The following is a 17,572-nucleotide window of genomic DNA, read 5'->3' as shown; positions in this document are numbered from 1 at the left end:
AAGATTTTATTTACCCTAAAACCTTAGAATAAAACACTTCATTTTTCATTATACTAGTAAATGTAAGCCTGGAAGTAGTATTCTAATACTTCTTTTAGCTGTACTGTAGCATTTTAAGTCTTACCAAACGTATTAATTGACCTCTGTCTTCTTTCAAGTCTATGACTACTATTGTAGGGAACATACAGTGGTCCAGTGAAATGGACTGACAGCCTCAGAACTGTCACCTTGGAAACTTGCCTTGTTATTCCAAGGATGTAGCCACTCTTCAAATTATTTTTGGAGCCCACCTTCTTCAACGGCCTTTGGAGTTCATGGTATAACCCTAGACATAGCAAATCTTCACTGCTCTGAGTCGATTTAATTTTTCAAAAGAGTCCAAAGACATTAGGAGTTGGGTGACTAAGCTGAGGAGTAATTTGGGGGTGGAAAATAAGGACAAAGTATAGAAACTTCACTCTCCGAGCTACTTCAACCAACAGTATGATGCAGTCATGTGTACAGCTTCCCACAGTGACTTCTTAGAGGATGAAATTAATTTAGCTGAATAAGCAAAATAATTTCATGGTCATACTTATGACATGTCATATGTGCTCGCAAGCACTAAAAAACGGCCCTTCCCCAAATATATCTCCCACCGTCCTACCAAGCTACCTAAAATTCAGAATACTTTGATCTGTAGAACGGACAGCTGCTGCTAAAATACCATATATTCTAAGCAAGGTGTAGCATAATATCTTAGCATGAATTTGCTTGACAGAATAAATCGCCAGCCTTGACTGACGCAAGGCAAGAGGACATAACTGATTTGGGGGGAAGGCCATCAGAGGGAAACCCTCGAACCACCTTCTAATCCTTGAATTGAACACAGCACCCACCCCCCATCAGTTCCAGACATCCGTCTTAAACACATCAGACAAACACGGATGCATGGTCCAAGCGTGTGGTGATTTTTATTAAGAATAACTTTGGTTCTAAGAATTCCACCCTCAATTCTGTAATACTTTCCATTAAAAACAATTATACAAGAGCAAATACAAAAAATATTAAATTATGAAAACAAATCCATTAAGGCTCCCTTTATATATATTATATACACTCAAACAAGTCAAAATTTTTCAGAGTAGAAGAATAAAGTCCACTGTGATAGCTTAGAAAGCAACACTACTCGGAGACTAGAAAACATTGAGCTATTTTAAGAAAACCGCAGAGTGGAAAAATGGAGCCATTTTTCTCAAAAATTGGCTCAAAGCACAAAACTGCTTGGATGTCCATGAGTCCTAGGGGTTTGGACTGTACAGTATTAAAGTGTGGAGGGAGAATGACGCCTTTTTAAACTCAGGCTTATTAGCTGAGCTGATCTGGCAATTTCAAAGAGCTTTTCTATCTGTACATTCCACTGTTTAGTGAGGAGACATCACTTGACACTATTTACAAGTCTTCTTTTGGCCAAACTTTGGACTACTAACCACTAATAATTTTGCAGATTTGTGAGTGAGATTGGGAGGGAAACGCTCTTGGAATTTGTTTTTTCCCAGTGAAGAATGCATTCTAGGTAAATTCTAGGAACAGAATTGGTCTTTCTAAAGGAGCCTGTTAGGGCCCTTGAGAATTTTATCAAGTGGCAGAATTGCTTCAAGGATACAGAATCTAGAGATCTTACCTATCCAGTTGGATTAAAGGCTATGAGCTACTCCTGAATCTTCATTTTACAAATTGCATCACTAGTCCGTATACACAGGGGCAGAACTCTAGTCAACGTACAATCAGAAACGTACTTTCAAGATGATCGGTTAATGCTCTTTCCTTTCTGAAAAGGAAGAAGGATGGAAAAAAATAGTTACCATTCCATCCTTCAAAAGTAAATGATGATAGAGCAACATTGTACCTTAAGCACCTCGTATTTTATTCAAATAATACTTGCTGATGAGAGAAATCATCCATTTCAGGTGTAATCGACATGTTCTATGACTAGCAGTGTATTATCTATGCATTTACTTTTGTCCTGTCCACATTAGGGATGAACAGGATCCTAATCACCAACCATGAAAACTACAGAATTCCCATAGAACGCTAATTTCTACTTAGGCTTATTAAGGATTCAAAAGCTTGGGATCCAGCTTTCTATGACTCTTGAAAGAAATTATGAGAAGAGCCTTCAATGTAGGAATGACCAGCTGAATCGTTTCTACAAAGAACATACTGAATCCACACAAATTCTTCTAGACCACCCCAAGTAGAATGTTGCCCTGCCCATCCTGGCAATAGAAAAGGGATTTCGCGTGAAGAATCTGGCTGTAGTTGGTAACTCAGGGTTCATGTGGAGTATAGCATGCCAGCTGGAGAGCACAAACCGGGCAGCGTCCCCTTCCCCTCAGCTGTTCCTGAGAGATCAACAGTAGTCACAACACATCATCCTTACCAACGCATCACCATCACTAAGGTAGTGGCGAGATAGCCTTTCTTCACGAGAAAAAAGGGCAAAGAGCTAGGTGATCATTAACCAGAAAATTTCAAAGCTTGGATTCAAATAATATTAGAAATGTATAAATGCTATATATCTTCCAAATGGGTCTCCTTGAGACCAATCCACATTTGACTCACATTAAAATACCCAAAGAACTCTTCCTTCACAGCTCCCCATGGGAGCTTTCCCCATACCGCTCTCAGGAGAAACCAAAAGATTTGGACCCTCTACTTTTTGACACTGAAGTTGGGTTATACGGACTAGTTTTTATTCCTCAAAGGACTGGGAGGTTATTTCACATAAAAGGCCTCACTGAGCAAGAAACTTAACAACAAAATAAAAGAAAACAAAACCCCTAACAGTTATCAAAGCAATACATGGATTTATATGATGGACCTTCCCTGAAGTAGAAGGTCACCGTGAAGCATCAGGGAAGCAACAGGAATGAAAATAAGATCAAGACAGACGTTTACGTAGTCTTGTTTATGTATTTCTTTGCTCTCATATTTTTAAAACTCCTCACTCTATTTCTGAATCTTAATGCCAACAAAGGTAAGAACTGCGTTCCACATGAATACTAACATTCTCTGGCGTTAAGCCTAACGTGGGTGAAAGTGTAAATCAGACAAGAAAACAGAATGTACAAACAGTGGATATAATAGATCAAACGCATTTCTGCGCGATCTACATTATTGAATGGGTAACTAAAGGAAGAACGAAACACATTTTCTTTACATTTTAAAAGAAAAAAGGCTCTGTGCCCCACTAAACTTGGCTTGAAAGAAAAACCAAGTAGTGCAACTCTCAGGAATTTATGCCAGTGTCCTCTTCCTTTTTTTCTTGTTGTTGTTATTTTTTAAGTCTTTGAACACAGGTCCATTATCCCAACTTAAGTGCTGGGCAACGTCCTTCGTTTGGCGAATAGGAACTGCAACAGTCACAGGTAACTGATCCACCCGGATGGCAGGAAAACCAAAACCAAACTCTTTTCAAAGTAACAGTTCTCTGCTGGCTGGGATTCTCTCCAGGGGCTTTGGCCCTGAGGTTAAGTACTGGGGAGACCCCTGCACACACTTTTTGTGTGTGCTGGGCTGGGTGCGCGGTTTCTGCAGCCCGGACCTACGACTCCTGGGCTTGAGCCACTTCTTGGCCTGTTCTTCTGAGATTGCCTTTAACCTTCACAAACTCTGGGGCATTTTCTTGCTCTTCCTGCAATTTCTGCTTCTCAAGTTCAAGCTAAACAGAATTCAGAAACAGGAAAATAATTATTTACAAACGGAGAGGCTTTCCAAAAACACTGTTCCTCTTTCCAAAGTCCCTAACGACTTCATTTCCCAACGGAAGGAAGTTTCTCCTGGTCTCCACTTGAAATAGATTTATATTTTGACATATGTGGCTGGATCTAGGTCCTGGGGTAAGAATTCTGTGCAGAAGCAGCAGCTGACTCGTTGTTGCTGAAATACCGAGGGGTGACGAGAGCCTAAAGATTAAGGCCAAGACTTAAAACAGGAGCCGAGGGCAACACGCACTTGCTCCACAGTCTTAAGTGAAGCTGAACTTCACTCAAGTGCTTGAGCTCCCAGCACTGGGCTGTGAATTCTGTGATATTCCCTGGTTTGGGCTTTGCCTCCTGAATCCCTTCTAGGTCCTCAACAGAATCCTTCCCTTTATCTTGAGTGTATTTTAGTCCATCTGCAGACACCTGTCTCAGCTTTTCCTTTCATGGTATAAAAACATTTACATCTGACGTGTCTGGGAAATTCTGCTTGTTCCAGCACCCTTTATTTCTCAGGACAAGATAAGTCAGAGAAAGACAAGTACTGTATGATCTCTCTCACATGTGGAATCTAAAAACAGTAAAACCGTAAAAGCAGAGGGTAAAATGGTGACTAGCTAGGGGAATGGGAAAGATGCTCTTTAAGGGTACATACTCGCAACTAGCAGAGAAGTTAAGTCCTGCAGACCTAATATACAGTAAGGGGATTATCGACAACAAAACGATTATAAACATGAAAGTTGCTAAGAGACTAGAACTTAACTGTTCCCACCACTAGAAGAAATGATAATTATATGATGCGACAGAGGCGTGAGTTAGCACTACGATGGCAATCATATTGCAATACAAATGTACCAAATCAATATATTGTACCCCTTAATCAACAACAACAAAAAACACACCTTTCACCCCAATCACCCCTACCTGCTCCAACTTCTGCTGCCGTTTTAATAGTTCTATTTCCAAGTCAGATTTCTTCTTTTGTGCTTCCTCTTCCTTCTGCTTTATTACTTGATCTCGTTTTCTCTTTTCCATCACTTTCTGCAGTTCTGGCTTATTCTGAGGGGCAAGTCCCCTGCAAAAAAGCATTAACAAATCACTTTGCTGTACACCTGAAATGAATGCAGCATTGTAAATCAACTATACTTCAAAAAATTTTTTTAAATTAAAACTAGTAAAAATAAACTTTTTTAATTAAAAAAATATTTAAAGCATTAACAACATTTAAAAGTTTTAATCTAATGGATGCAACTTTCATGAATAGAAATTTTAGGCATCAACCACAGAAGAGGGGTCTAGTGACTTAGCATGACTGTGACGCCTACCACCAGCTAACAGTCAACACTGGAGGCCTCAGAAATTCATGAGCATGAAAGAAAGGGCAAGAGCACCTTCCAACAGTAAGCAAAACCCATCACTCGATAAAATCGTTCTGAGCGCCTACTGTATGCCAGACACTAGGTCATGCAAGGGAGGTTAGTGCAGGAGGTTTGGGTGGGGAAGGTGGGGGACAGCATGCTCATTCGGGGGGTGGGACGGTCACCCACCAGGGAGAGGAAGATGTTGAAGCTTCCCAGGCTCGAGCCCCTGACCCCAAGTACTAAATGCAGCCTTGAGAGAAGCTAGCACAGAAACTTCAACAACCAAATGGCCCAGAAACCTCTTCCAACCCTTCATGTTTCAGACTTGGCCCAGAAACCTCTTCCAACCCTTCATGTTTCAGACTTGGGAGAGGATTCTTGCACATCTAAAGGCACGTCCAAGGTTCCATCATTGCTGGGGGCATGGCCCTGGAGAACCTGGATCCCGAATCCCAGCCCCGTGCTCTGGAACCATTTCAACTGCCGACAACACACGGAAGTCAGGCTTCAGGGGACCTCGACACTGGGGAGAGATCAATCAGGCTGCCGTCTCTTCAAATGGAGCGAAACAAACCCCAAACTCGGGCCATTCCCTAGCAACCCTCATCTGAAATGTCTGAGGCAGGTCAGGAGAAGGACATTCGCTGGCATTTTCGCAGGTGGGATTTCTGTCTATGTTAATGGTCAGCTGGGACTTGCCTGGCCTCCATGTCCTCGGCCAACTCCTCAGGATTTCTCTAGTCCGGGCTCCCCCTCTTCACCATCCTCTCTCTCTTGAGCCAGTCTCCACTAGCCCCTGAGTCATCTCAACTCGTTATTAACTTTGATAATAAAAGAGAAACAAGCCACAGAACAGGAAGAACGCTATCAATGCCAGGCAGCCCAGGGGGTGAGTGACAAAGCCATTGCACACGTCCACACATGCACACGTGGCCCCAACAGGCACCGGTGCTTTTCTGGGCTGCAGGAAACCAGTGCTGCTGAATCAGCCTCAGACCGAGGTGGCCTGTGCGCCTCCCCACACACCTGCTGGCCTTGCTGAGGACACCCGGGCGTCTGCAGATCAGGCCCGTCGACCGACCGACCTCCGCGGCTGTTCTCCACTCTGCTTCAATCAGCTAATGCGACTGATCAACTAGGAGTCACGTGAGTTGCCATTAACTGAAAGAATTTCCGAAATGTGCTCTGGCTCTAAGAATCTCAACACCACCCTTGCCTCAATCTCTTTCAAGTTCACCCTAACACATCTGTAAAATAATCCATGGTGTCACACTTCCACATCTATCTAGTGGTGATTTTTAAAAATTCTGGTATCTCTCCTCTCTACCTCTTTTTAAGATCATAATAAATGATTTTGCAAAGTTGCTGTTTACAGAGTAAATGTCAGTAGATTCCATCACTGAAGATAAAAGACACAGAGTTAAAATAACATATATGTCTTCCCTTTCCCAATTTTCATTAGCAGAACTTTCGGTTTTAAAAAAACAGAAAGAGGGGTTTCTCTGGTGGCACAGTGGCTAAGAATCCGCCTGCCAATGCAGGGGACACGGGTTCGAGCCCTGGTCCAGGAAGATCCCACATGCCGCGGAGCAACTAAGCCCACGCACCACAACTACTAAGCCTGTGCTCTAGAGCCTGCAAGCCACAACTACTGAGCCCGTGAGCCACAACTACTGAGCCCGCGTGCCGCAACTACTGAGCCTGCACTCTAGAGCCCGTGAGCCACAACTACGGAGCCCACGTGCCACAACTACTGAAGCCCGCGTGCCTAGAGCCCATGCTCCGCAACAAGAGAAGCCACTGCGATGAGAAGCCCGTGCACCGCAATGGAGAGTGGCCCCCACTCGCCGCAACTAGAGAAAGCCCTCGCGCAGCAACGAAGACCCAACGCAGCCATAAGTAAATAAATAAATTTATTTTTTTAAAAAAAGAAATATTAAGTTCAGCCATATTTCCAGTGAAATAAAAGAGATGGGTTGGGCTTCCCTGGTGGCGCAGTGGTTGAGAATCTGCCTGCTAATGCAGGGGACACGGGTTCGAGCCCTGGTCTGGGAAGATCCCACATGCCACGGAGCAGCTGGGCCCGTGAGCCACAATTGCTGAGCCTGCGCGTCTGGAGCCTGTGCCCGTGACGGGAGGGGCCGCGATAGAGAAAGGCCCGCGCACCGCGATGAAGAGCGGTCCCCGCACCGCGATGAAGAGTGGCCCCCGCTTGCCGCAACTGGAGAAAGCCCTCGCACGAACCGAAGACCCAACACAGCCAAAAAAATAAAAAACAAATAAATAAATAAATAAATAAGAAAATCCTTTAAAAAAAAAAAAAAAAAAAGAGATGGGTTATTTTTGCGATTTACAACTTATTTCACAGTTATTAAGATTGTATGAGGAGGACAGAAGTATAGACAGACTATTCTGGAAATTAAATCTTACTCAGTGTAATAAGGAAAGTTGCTTATGGTACTTCGCTCCAATAGACTTAAGTGTCATTGAGCACCGGAAAATGTTTGTAAATAATCTGAGTAAAGACCCACTCAGTTTCATGACTATTAAAAAGTCTCAGTATGACAGTACAGACAGAGTTAAGGGATTTAAATTTTAGGATTAGGAATTTAGCTACCTGCATAATTTAAATTTCAAACTATAATTCACTGGTGAAATTAACCTCAACCGTTATTAAGTGCTTCTGGCTTACGCAAAAGCTGTTGAACAAACTCTGGTGTATGACGCATTAAGCTGGCATTCTATCACAACACGTGAATGGGTTTAACTAATATATGGTATGCATTTTCTGTTCAAAGATTTTACACAGTGGTGCAGTAAGATAAAATATTTAGTAACACAAAACTCAGGAAAATGGTGCTTATATGATAAATGTCCTGCACTTATAATAGTCAAGAAGTCATACAAATTTAGTTAATATTTTATCAAGCAGCTCACTTAACTTTCTATGCTGAATGGAAAAAGTCAAGCACTGCTTATGTGATTCTCTGAGTCTAAAACTGGATCAGGCTGCAGAGATAGCAAGACAGAAATAAGCTCCAAATTTCATAAAAATTACAGTATCAGTCTCTGCATGACAACGTTGATTCTCTTCAATCAATTCAACTAACAAGAACTTTCAATCCCTTTATGACTGACAACTGCTTAAGACCTGCGGAGCAACCAAGCCCGTGTGCCACAACTAGTGAGCCTGTAAGCCACAACTACTGAAGCCCGCAAGCCACAACTACTGAGCCCGCGTGCCACAACTACTTGGTACCACCCAAGACCAACAGTTATTCTGGAACTGCTTCTCGTGACTATCACAGCGGACCAAGCCGATTTTTTTAATTAATACGTGCACTTTGGGGAAAAAAAAGAGAGAGGTTAGGTGTTATATACATACATACAAGATAAAAAGTGAAAGCACACCTAGACCCTCCCTGTTAGACATCTACGGGGTGCATCACGTGCTCTGTAATCTAGGTGAATGGTGGCCCCAAAAATTGTACAAGGTAGAGGCCCTGCACCCATGGACTGCTCCCCATTCCTGCACCCACAGATAACTCACTGTTTACAGTGTGCTCCATACTATCTATACCCTTATCGGAGGACAGAAGTGCTCGAATTTTGCCATGTCCATAATGAGAGACACTTAGGTTGTTTCCAGTTGTTCCCTATTGAACGCAAGGAGGCGAGGAGCTTCCTTGTCCATTTATATTTCTCCTATCCAAGCATCTCTGTTGGCTGCATTCACAGAAGCAGAACTGCTGGCTAAGCGTCTGCACATTTTGGATTTGGACGTGGACCGTGAAACTGCTTTCCAAATAGGCCTCAACAATTTATACTCCCACCACCACTGATGGAAATGTACAGACAACATTTAATGGTCCGTTTCACACTTCATATAAACCACTGAACACATTCAGGGGCCGACTGGACCAGTCTACGTTCACGCCACTCCACCTCCACACCAGCCACACTTAAACCCGTAAAAGGGAGACCGCCTCCTCATGCAGGTCAGCACCGAGGCAGAGGCAGGTCTGGCGCAAACTCTAACACGGCATGCTCCCGTGCCCTGCCCACCCAGCCAAACACCTCCTGGCCTAATATTTTTCTGTAGCGGGGAGGCGAAGGGTTGCCTTTGGCTTTCAAGCCCTTGACCTTGAATCTTGGAATCTCCTGGTTTGGCCTGCCCTGCTCCACATTTATGACTGAGCCATTTCTACCTGCACGGATTCAAATGTAAATATTTCTGCCTCAACTTCCCATATTTTGTTTCCATGTTGCACGGCAATAAGCATTTACTGAGGATCTAACTATCTGTCTAACAAAGCACACCAACTGAAGAGTGACCGAAAACACAGGGACCTAGAAACTGTCGACTGAAATGTACAAGCCAAAGAGCCAATGGGAGGGATGTAGAGTAGCCGGGTATTCTATGTTTGCCCCAAAAGTACTCTTTTTAGGGAAGACAGATTCTCTCTAAATTATATTGGAAATATTCTCATTTTTTAAGACCTGAACACTGATCTTTCAACTACCAAAAATAATGCCTCTTGCAATCTGCCTTGTTATGGGAACAAAGAATCTGAGAACCTGACACAGGGTCTTAATTGTCAGACTTAGTGGTAAGCTGTGACCAGATCAAATTTTAAAGACTTTTAACCTGAAACTTAGCTGGGTCCCAAAGACAGCAAATAGAGGAGCAGAATGATTACCTGAAAGAGTGCAGGATACGGCGTTAGAATACCTATGAGGATATGCTCTCCTAAGCAATGCAGCTCTTTGGACTGAGACAGGTCTTTGAGTGAAACTGCGGCCACGCAGAGCAAAAGCTCCACAGAGCCTGTTCCGTGTTCATCTCAGTTCTCTCTCCCTCTCCTACCCCTCCCCCTTCTTCTCATTCATATGGTTATTAAATTTGATTCATCGCTGTCTTTAATTTAAACTGCCTGTAATTCTATGTTGATTTCTACCCTTTTTTTAATTCCAATAAAACTATCATGTGAAATTGAAAAGACTCTTCAGCCAATGCCTCTGAGTTTCCTCTCATTCACATGTCGAATGAGAACAACCCCAAGACAACACACGCTGGGTTGCTGGAAAGATCACTGGATAAAATATGGGAAGGCCCTTTACAAACTGCAGACAAGTAAACAGAGGTTCATTACGGTACAAACCAGTAAGCAAGTATGACTATCCTTTAACCAAATATATACATATTATTGATGTGATACTTTCTATTATTTGGCACTAAAACAGAAATAAAAACCCCACAGTCTCTAAAAAGCATGCATGATAGAAGATGAATAAAAGAGAAGAAACTGCTTGAGAAGTTTTCACTCTAAAACCAGTTGTATTCCTAATAAGAGGATCCTACCAAACTAAGATTTTACCTTGAAAAAACCTGAAGGCATAGAATAAGATATATTCATTTGATTTTGAAACCTCCCTTTAATTTTCGTTTTTTTTTTTTAAATGTACTTCTACAACCAGACCAGAACTTTTCAGAGAAAAAGGGGAAAAAGCAACAGGAAATTTCAGATGATGCTACAGAGGAAGGGGGAAGATGGGACTAAATGAGCACTTCTTATATGCCAGGTGTTCTAACAGGTATTTAAACATGCTCTCATTTACTTTCATTTTTTATAAGAAAGATATCTTTATCCCCTACTTTAGAGATGAAGAAACAGATCACAGGAAGGAAGACCCTGTCCAAGATCATAAAAGGTAGGTCAAGTTCAATGGCAAACCAGGATTCATACCATTTCTCCCTGACCTCAAAGCCCAGGTCCTCTCTACACCACTGCGCCCGAGTGAACATGAGCATTCTCCAAAATTAGCTGAGCTGGACCTGGTTAAGGAGTCAGCTGTGAAAACAAGGAAAAGAAAGAACAGGCGAGAGAAAGGCAAACAGGAACGAGGTCCATTTTCACAGAATGTGCCTACTCCAGGAAATTTGGAAACAGATTCAGTTGCACAAACTGAATGTAATGTTTTACACAGACAGACCCAGGCTACTAAATACATTTCTGCAGAGTAGTCTATAGCCTCTAATTCAAAGAACAACTGTTCCACCAACTTTGCTTTACCTTTGTCTCTATTCTGATGTGGAGCCTTTTCATAGATATAATAGAAAAAATGAAAACCCAACAACAGTTTGAACTAGAATGTTCCTTAGAGATTAACTAAGTCTCCTACTCCTATTTGACAGGCAAGGGAACTGAGATCCAAGAGGTAAAGACAATCAGAAAATTATTTGGTTTAGAAAACCATTCGGCTACTCTCTTTTAGAGGATATTAAACTTTCCATCTTCCCACCAAAATGCAGACATGGTTTCCCAGGTAGGACGGCCTCCAAATTCTCTGGCCTGTTTAAGGAACGTATACAGTCTTGTTTTGCTTTGGGTGTGATGATACCAAATCCTTCACAGTTTTGTTGTTGTTTTTATGCAACAAAGACAGGTAGAAGCTAAGGACTTATTCAAAAAGGATCAAACTCACATTCTACTGAATAAGCGTTATTCAGGCAGCATGCTAGTGTGCTGGGGACAGAAAGTAAGTCACATTCCCACATCTGGAGGGAGAAATGTAGTTACAAAGAGTTCCTGGGACAGAAGATATGAGTTCTGGCAGAGGTACACTCTGACAGAGGATTGCCATAAAAATGCCCTGTCATCCCTTTTTAAAATGTTTTATTTTTATTTTTAATTAGGCCTTTCTTCCAAAACATTACCCCAATGCTTAGCTTAGTCTGCACATCTTTCAGTGCAGTGGGCAGTAGCTACCTTTTCACCAAGGCTTAGCAAAGAGAGAGCAAATGAGTGACCCACAGTTCCATAACTCAGATCAGCAAACAGTTTTACTATGAAGATCTGAAAACAGTTCTAAATGAAGCTTAACAGATCTTAGAAGAAGTAACCTTGTGTCCTAATAAATAAAGCAACTTTTCATCCTCAGCTCTCCCAGTCCAGTAGCCCTGCCCATAATCATTTAAAACGCAGAGTACCAGCCATAAAAAAGAATGAAATAACGCCATTTGCTGCAAAATGGATGGACTTCGAGATTATCATACTAAGCAAAATCAGAAAAAGAAAGACAAATACCATATGATATCATTCATATGTGTAATCTAAAATACGACACAAATGAACTTATCTACGAAACAGACTCACAGACATAAAGAGGACTTGCGGTTGCCAAGGCGGGTGGGTAAGGGAAGGATGGATGGGGAGTTTGGGATTAGCAGATTCAAATTATTATATATAGAATGTATGAACAACAAGGTCCTACTGTATAGCACAGGGAACTATATTCAATACACTGTGATAAACCATGATGGAAAAGAATGTGAAACAGAATATATATATGTATAACTGAATCACTCTGCTGTACAGCAGAAATTAACACAACATTGTAAATCAACTATACTTCAATAAAATAAATTTTCAAAATTAAAAAAAGCAGAGTATACCAAACCCAATGCCCCAAATTACGTATGACACAGATGGAACTAACAAATGGTTTACAAAGAAGACTGAAGGTAAATGTTTTGCTCCTCTCCAAAAAAAAATTAATAGTAATAAAAATGATGATAGTAATCATTTAAAATGCTACCTAAAAACAAGCAAACGAAAACACAAGAAAGGGGGTCCTTATCTACTGTTAAGTCTGATGTGGTTCTAGAGACTTCTCCCTGCCACTCTATAAACGCTGAAGTGGGCAGTATCTGTTCTCACATTTCCCCAAATATATGGGGAAAATTCAGAATTTTTACAAATCTAAGCAATAATATATTCCTCTTCGACGTAGGACACCCTCTTTTATCCTTAATCCAGCCCTTTCTGTACAAATTCTAAAATACGCATCCACTTGAGAAGGGGACCCAGGACCACAGAACTCCGAGAGACCCTGGGGCCAGCAGCTGAGCCTGCAGACGGCTTTACATCATGGATGCCCTGACTCAAGGATGCGAAAGGAATAGGAAGTGTTAAATATGGTCAAGAAACAAACAACTCTTCAAAGTCTTTGTAAACGTAACTAAACTTAAATCTAGTTACCTTAAAAGTCCCCTAAGGAAAACTCTGCTCAAGAAAGCATCTTACCTTTTTTGATTCATAAGAAGTTCTCTGTGAAGGTCTTGATGGTTCCGGGATGTTTTGACAGGATTGACTAGTTTCTGAGGCCTAATTAGTTCAGGATTGTCATCGTCTATATAGTCTGGCTCAGCCATGATGTTTCTCGGGATGAGATACGTGTCCTTCAGGTCAGAATCCTCCAGCGGGCTGTCTGAAACAGAAAGATGAGATTCACTGTGGTCTCTGCTCAGACGTCTGCACAGAGGCCGAGGCCCAGGACAGCCGAGCTGGTCCAGCAGCTGACACCGCCTCCCCCACGGGGCCCCTTCACCGCTTCATTGAAAACTCTGAAGCTCTGTCGAAGAGATGGGGGCGGCAAGGAGAAGGAGGAGCCCAGCTGCTTCTGGGCTGCCGACGACTAAAGCAAAGGAGTCCCACAGCCTGGCAGGTCACCACCAGGCTCACCTTGAGCTTCAGGTCATGCAGGTGCTACCCACCACCACGTCTAAATACCGGCTGAACCCCACGACGAGCACCTGGGCACCAGACCCAGGTCCTTCACGCTCCCTTCGGCCTCCAAATCAACACGTTCTAGAAACACACAGATCCTGGACCCTGCATCAGTGGCCAGCAGCTCCCTCATCCTGCCAGGCTATTGGTCCCTGTCTCCTTCCCACCCACATGAGCGCCCCGGGGGCTTCATCCTGTTCACAGCCTTTTGCGTCTTTCCTCAAATGTCACCTTCTCATGCTGAATTGGACGATTGGGATTGACATGTATACACTGATGTGTATAAAATTGATGACTAATAAGAACCTGCAGTATAAAAAAACAAACAAACAAAAAACTAATACTAAACTTTCTTTGGGTTATTTGCATGGAAATATGTTAATATAAATGTTTCAGACATTACATGAAATGTCTAAAAATCTTATATGTTCTGGTATAATGTTATAAGTCATAATTCTAGTTATTACTTTAAAATGTATATCTCAGAAATAACTAAATTTCCTTGTCAATTGCATTATTATGAACTTTCATCAAATCTTTAACCGTGGTCATTTTTAAGTCTTTGGTCATTTACAGACAGTTCTGGGTATATTCTGATGCTTTTGCAAAGATGTTCCTATAAAAGGGTTTCATCTTCAAGGAATTCATGGAAAAGACTCTGACAAGTACAGGTTTCTGGTAACGGACTGTACTGCTGAACTGAATGAAGAAGCATTTTCAGAACTCTAATGAAAAACTGATGAACTCATAAAAGTGCTAACAAAAGATCAAGATTAAAAAAAAAATTAATTACATGGGACTGAGTGAACTGATGAGGATGATTATAATTTTTGTGACTTTCTGTTTGAATTTTTTAAAAAAATCCCAGAAGGACTCAGAGGCAAAAGATATACAAATCAATTTTCACTGCAAAGTAAAGGAGCTGTTACAGTGGAGGATTACTGGACTGAATGTCAATATTATGACATAGTATGAGTGTGTTTTGTGGTTGGTAATTGCAATCATTGTTGCTTTTGTTGTGGTCATCCATTTACAATGCTTGGTGTCAGTTGATTTACCTCTTGTAAAGATAAAATACAGTGTGTGTGTGTGAAAAAAAAAAAAAAATGTCACCTTCTCAGAGAGGCCTGACCTCCTAACCGCCCTGCTTAAACTTGCAATCCCACCCCAGCACTTCCTGCTTCATCCAAACCACAGACTGATCTGTCACCGGCCACCTAGAGCAGTTGCTCCTGAGGGCAAGGATTCCATCTGCCCACACCCCACCTCCCAGCTGCTAGAACAGTGCCAGGGAGGGAGATGGGGGGGGGGGGTTGGGCACCTGGCAGCCGTGCCTGGCTCTCCAAGCTCATTGTTTGCAAGGAAGAGGAGGCTTCACTGGAGAATAGAGCAGAACCACCTGATGTGATTTCTTTCTGGGCTTGGACTCTGGATCAGCAAGTGAAAAGAACATGTGACGTGATGATCCCTGGGTCCCTTCACCCGTGTTCAATTTCAGGTGCGTGTGTGTAAGAGGCCCCTGGAGAGCAGGGCGCACATCTCCTTCCTTACTGCCCTGCGGCTGCGACACACAGTGGGCATTGCACGAATACACGGCATATTTCATGAGACGGAAGAGAAAAGTCATGGGGGCAACGGTGGGGGCGGGGGGGACACAGCTGCCTGAGTGGAGGCTGGAAACCCCTGCGGTCCACGTGGCAGGTCCACCTGCAGACCCCTGGGCATGTCTCTCAGCACTGACCCCCTCCCTGCCCCCTGTCCCCAATACACGCAAATCTTTCAAGATAACCAACACGCCATTTTATGCTTCCCTGTCCTGCATGAGGACTTAATCTTCCAAAGCAGAAGTCAGATGCGGGGCCTGACTACAGCAGAGCATCTGACAGCGGGCCTTCCCTGGAAAGTCCGGAGTACACGTTTGTTAATTCTCTGGCCAGCGCTATGCCCTCAGATGGAACGGGGATCCGAGAACAGGGCAAGGGCGGGAGGGAGGGTCCCATCCGAGAGTGGGCTCACCCCAAGTACTGCCACCATCCCCGCCTCTCCAGGCGTCTTCTAGAGACTGGTGCCCTCCGCGCCCTCAGGGCCCCAGCAGCGTCATGCAGATGTACTTCCGGTACAAAATGCATCCTCACACACGGTAACCGCAGGTGTCCGTCTATTCTGTACAAGAGCCAGAACCACTTTTTCTCCAGTTTTAAATCCGCAGGTCCAGCCAAGCGCCTGGCACACGGCAGAAGCTGAATAAATGTTGAACTTAATCAGATCTGTACTAAATAGAAAGAGGAAAGAGCTTCCATGAACAAGCTCCTAGCCAGAAGTCAGGATCCATGTTTATTTCTGCCCATGGAATCAACGCCCGAAGCAAACACGTAAGTGAGGGTCTGTGTTCACACACGGGGCAGGGGTGCACGGAAGGCGAGATGTGGGTGTGCGATTCCGTGGACTCTGGCATGTGGGTGAGGGAGTGTGGGGTGTACATCGGGAAAGAGTAAAGATGCGCTTTCAAGTAAAATTTTAAAACAAATAAAATGGGTCCAGAGGCCATCAGCTACAAGCAGGACTTCTGCTCTCAAAGTCATCAATGATGTTTTCCTGAAACTCTGAACTGTCCCAGATGGCAGCCAACAATTACCCAGCGCTTTAGATAAGGCAGGTCTGTGACCACATCTGATAACAGCAACAACCCTACAATCAGAAGAACTAGAATCTCCACTCCACAGACAATAAATGGAGGAACAAAAGTTAAACAACTCACCCAGGTTAATTTTACCAGTAGTGCAAATCTCAAACTAAAAAAAAAAAAAAAAGAAAAGGAACACCCTCCGATCTTAAAACACACGTTCTGTATAACAAATTATGATGCTAAATAATAAATTATGATGATAAAAATATATAGAAAAATCTTTTGTTCTGTACGTGTGTGTCTCTATTTCTGCTTTGGAAATAAGGTCATCTATAGCATTTTTTTAATAAAATAGACAACTGATGGGAACATACTGCACAGCACAGGGAATTCTACTTAATGCACTGGGGTGACCTAAATGGGAGGGAAGTCCAAAAGGGAGGGGATATCTGTATGTGTGTGGCTGATTCATTATGCTGTGCAGTGGAGGCTAACAGAACATTGTAAAGCAACCATATTCCAATAAAATTAGTTATAAAAAAGAAAAAAGAAAAATCTTTTGAAAATCAATGTGAAAATAAAAAGGACAAAAGCCCAAAGAATAAATAAACCAACTAAAACAGAAAAATTGTAGCTGCATCATTTCTTTATATATTTTAGGTTTAAACACATGATTAAGGCTCAAAATTAACAAGCAATAATATATATATCTAACAAATTACACCAAACATTCCTTAAACGCTACCTGCACTGATATTTTAAAAACAAGCATGCCTGCAGCCCTCCCCCAGATGGAAACTCACAAACCTCGACAGTGGTAGGTTAGTGACCCCATCCCAGCAGCCTGACCGTGAACGTGCCCCGAAGAGAATGTGCTCCTTGGTGGAGACTGCAGATGCACCAGACACACCTGTAGGCAGTCTTGACTTTGTTGAAAAGCCAAGAGCAGTTTCATCCTAGTTAATCAGTAGACAAGAAGGCAGATGTGCTTCCATAAAAGGACTGGTTTCTTTGCCCTAAACCAGGGATAATCTCCCGGACATCAAATGCAAACAGATTCCTGCCCTCCTGAAGTCCAGGTGTCAGCAGGGGAGGGGGGTGGTGAAGAAGAGTATTCCAGACACCGGAATGAGACAGGAGTCATGAGCATGCCTGATGGGTCTGAGGGAGGACAGCCGCAGCGAGGGTGGGGATGGAGAGGGACCAGTGGGGACGCAAGGGTGGGGTGAGCGATGTGGGAACTTGAAGGCCAGTGTCAGGGCTCTGGCCTTT

The 17,572-nt window shown here is 42.9% G+C and overlaps 1 protein-coding gene across 5 annotated transcripts in view; it reads right to left on the bottom strand.

Moving 5' to 3' along the window:
* Positions 1-929: 929 nt before the first annotated feature.
* Positions 930-17,572, bottom strand: part of FAM107B (family with sequence similarity 107 member B) — a 225,762-nt gene continuing 209,119 nt past the window's right edge. For 3 of the 5 annotated variants that reach the window (XM_007196443.2, XM_057544591.1, XM_057544590.1), the window contains 3 exons: positions 13,192-13,375; positions 4,668-4,818; positions 930-3,703 (listed from right to left, as the gene is read on the bottom strand). In XM_007196443.2, the coding sequence (XP_007196505.1) occupies positions 3,587-3,703; positions 4,668-4,818; positions 13,192-13,375 (452 nt within the window). In that variant the 3' untranslated portion in view covers positions 930-3,586. Of the gene's footprint in view, positions 3,704-4,667; positions 4,819-13,191; positions 13,376-15,690; positions 15,947-17,107; positions 17,195-17,572 lie in introns of those variants that run through there. The other 2 variants (XM_007196446.3, XM_007196444.3) reach the window with 2 other exon arrangements.

This window comes from Balaenoptera acutorostrata, chromosome 3, assembly GCF_949987535.1.
Source record: "Balaenoptera acutorostrata chromosome 3, mBalAcu1.1, whole genome shotgun sequence".
Lineage (NCBI taxonomy): Eukaryota > Metazoa > Chordata > Mammalia > Artiodactyla > Balaenopteridae > Balaenoptera > Balaenoptera acutorostrata.
The sequence above is the reverse complement of the archived record's forward strand: the minus strand, read 5'-3'. Positions and strand labels throughout refer to the sequence as shown.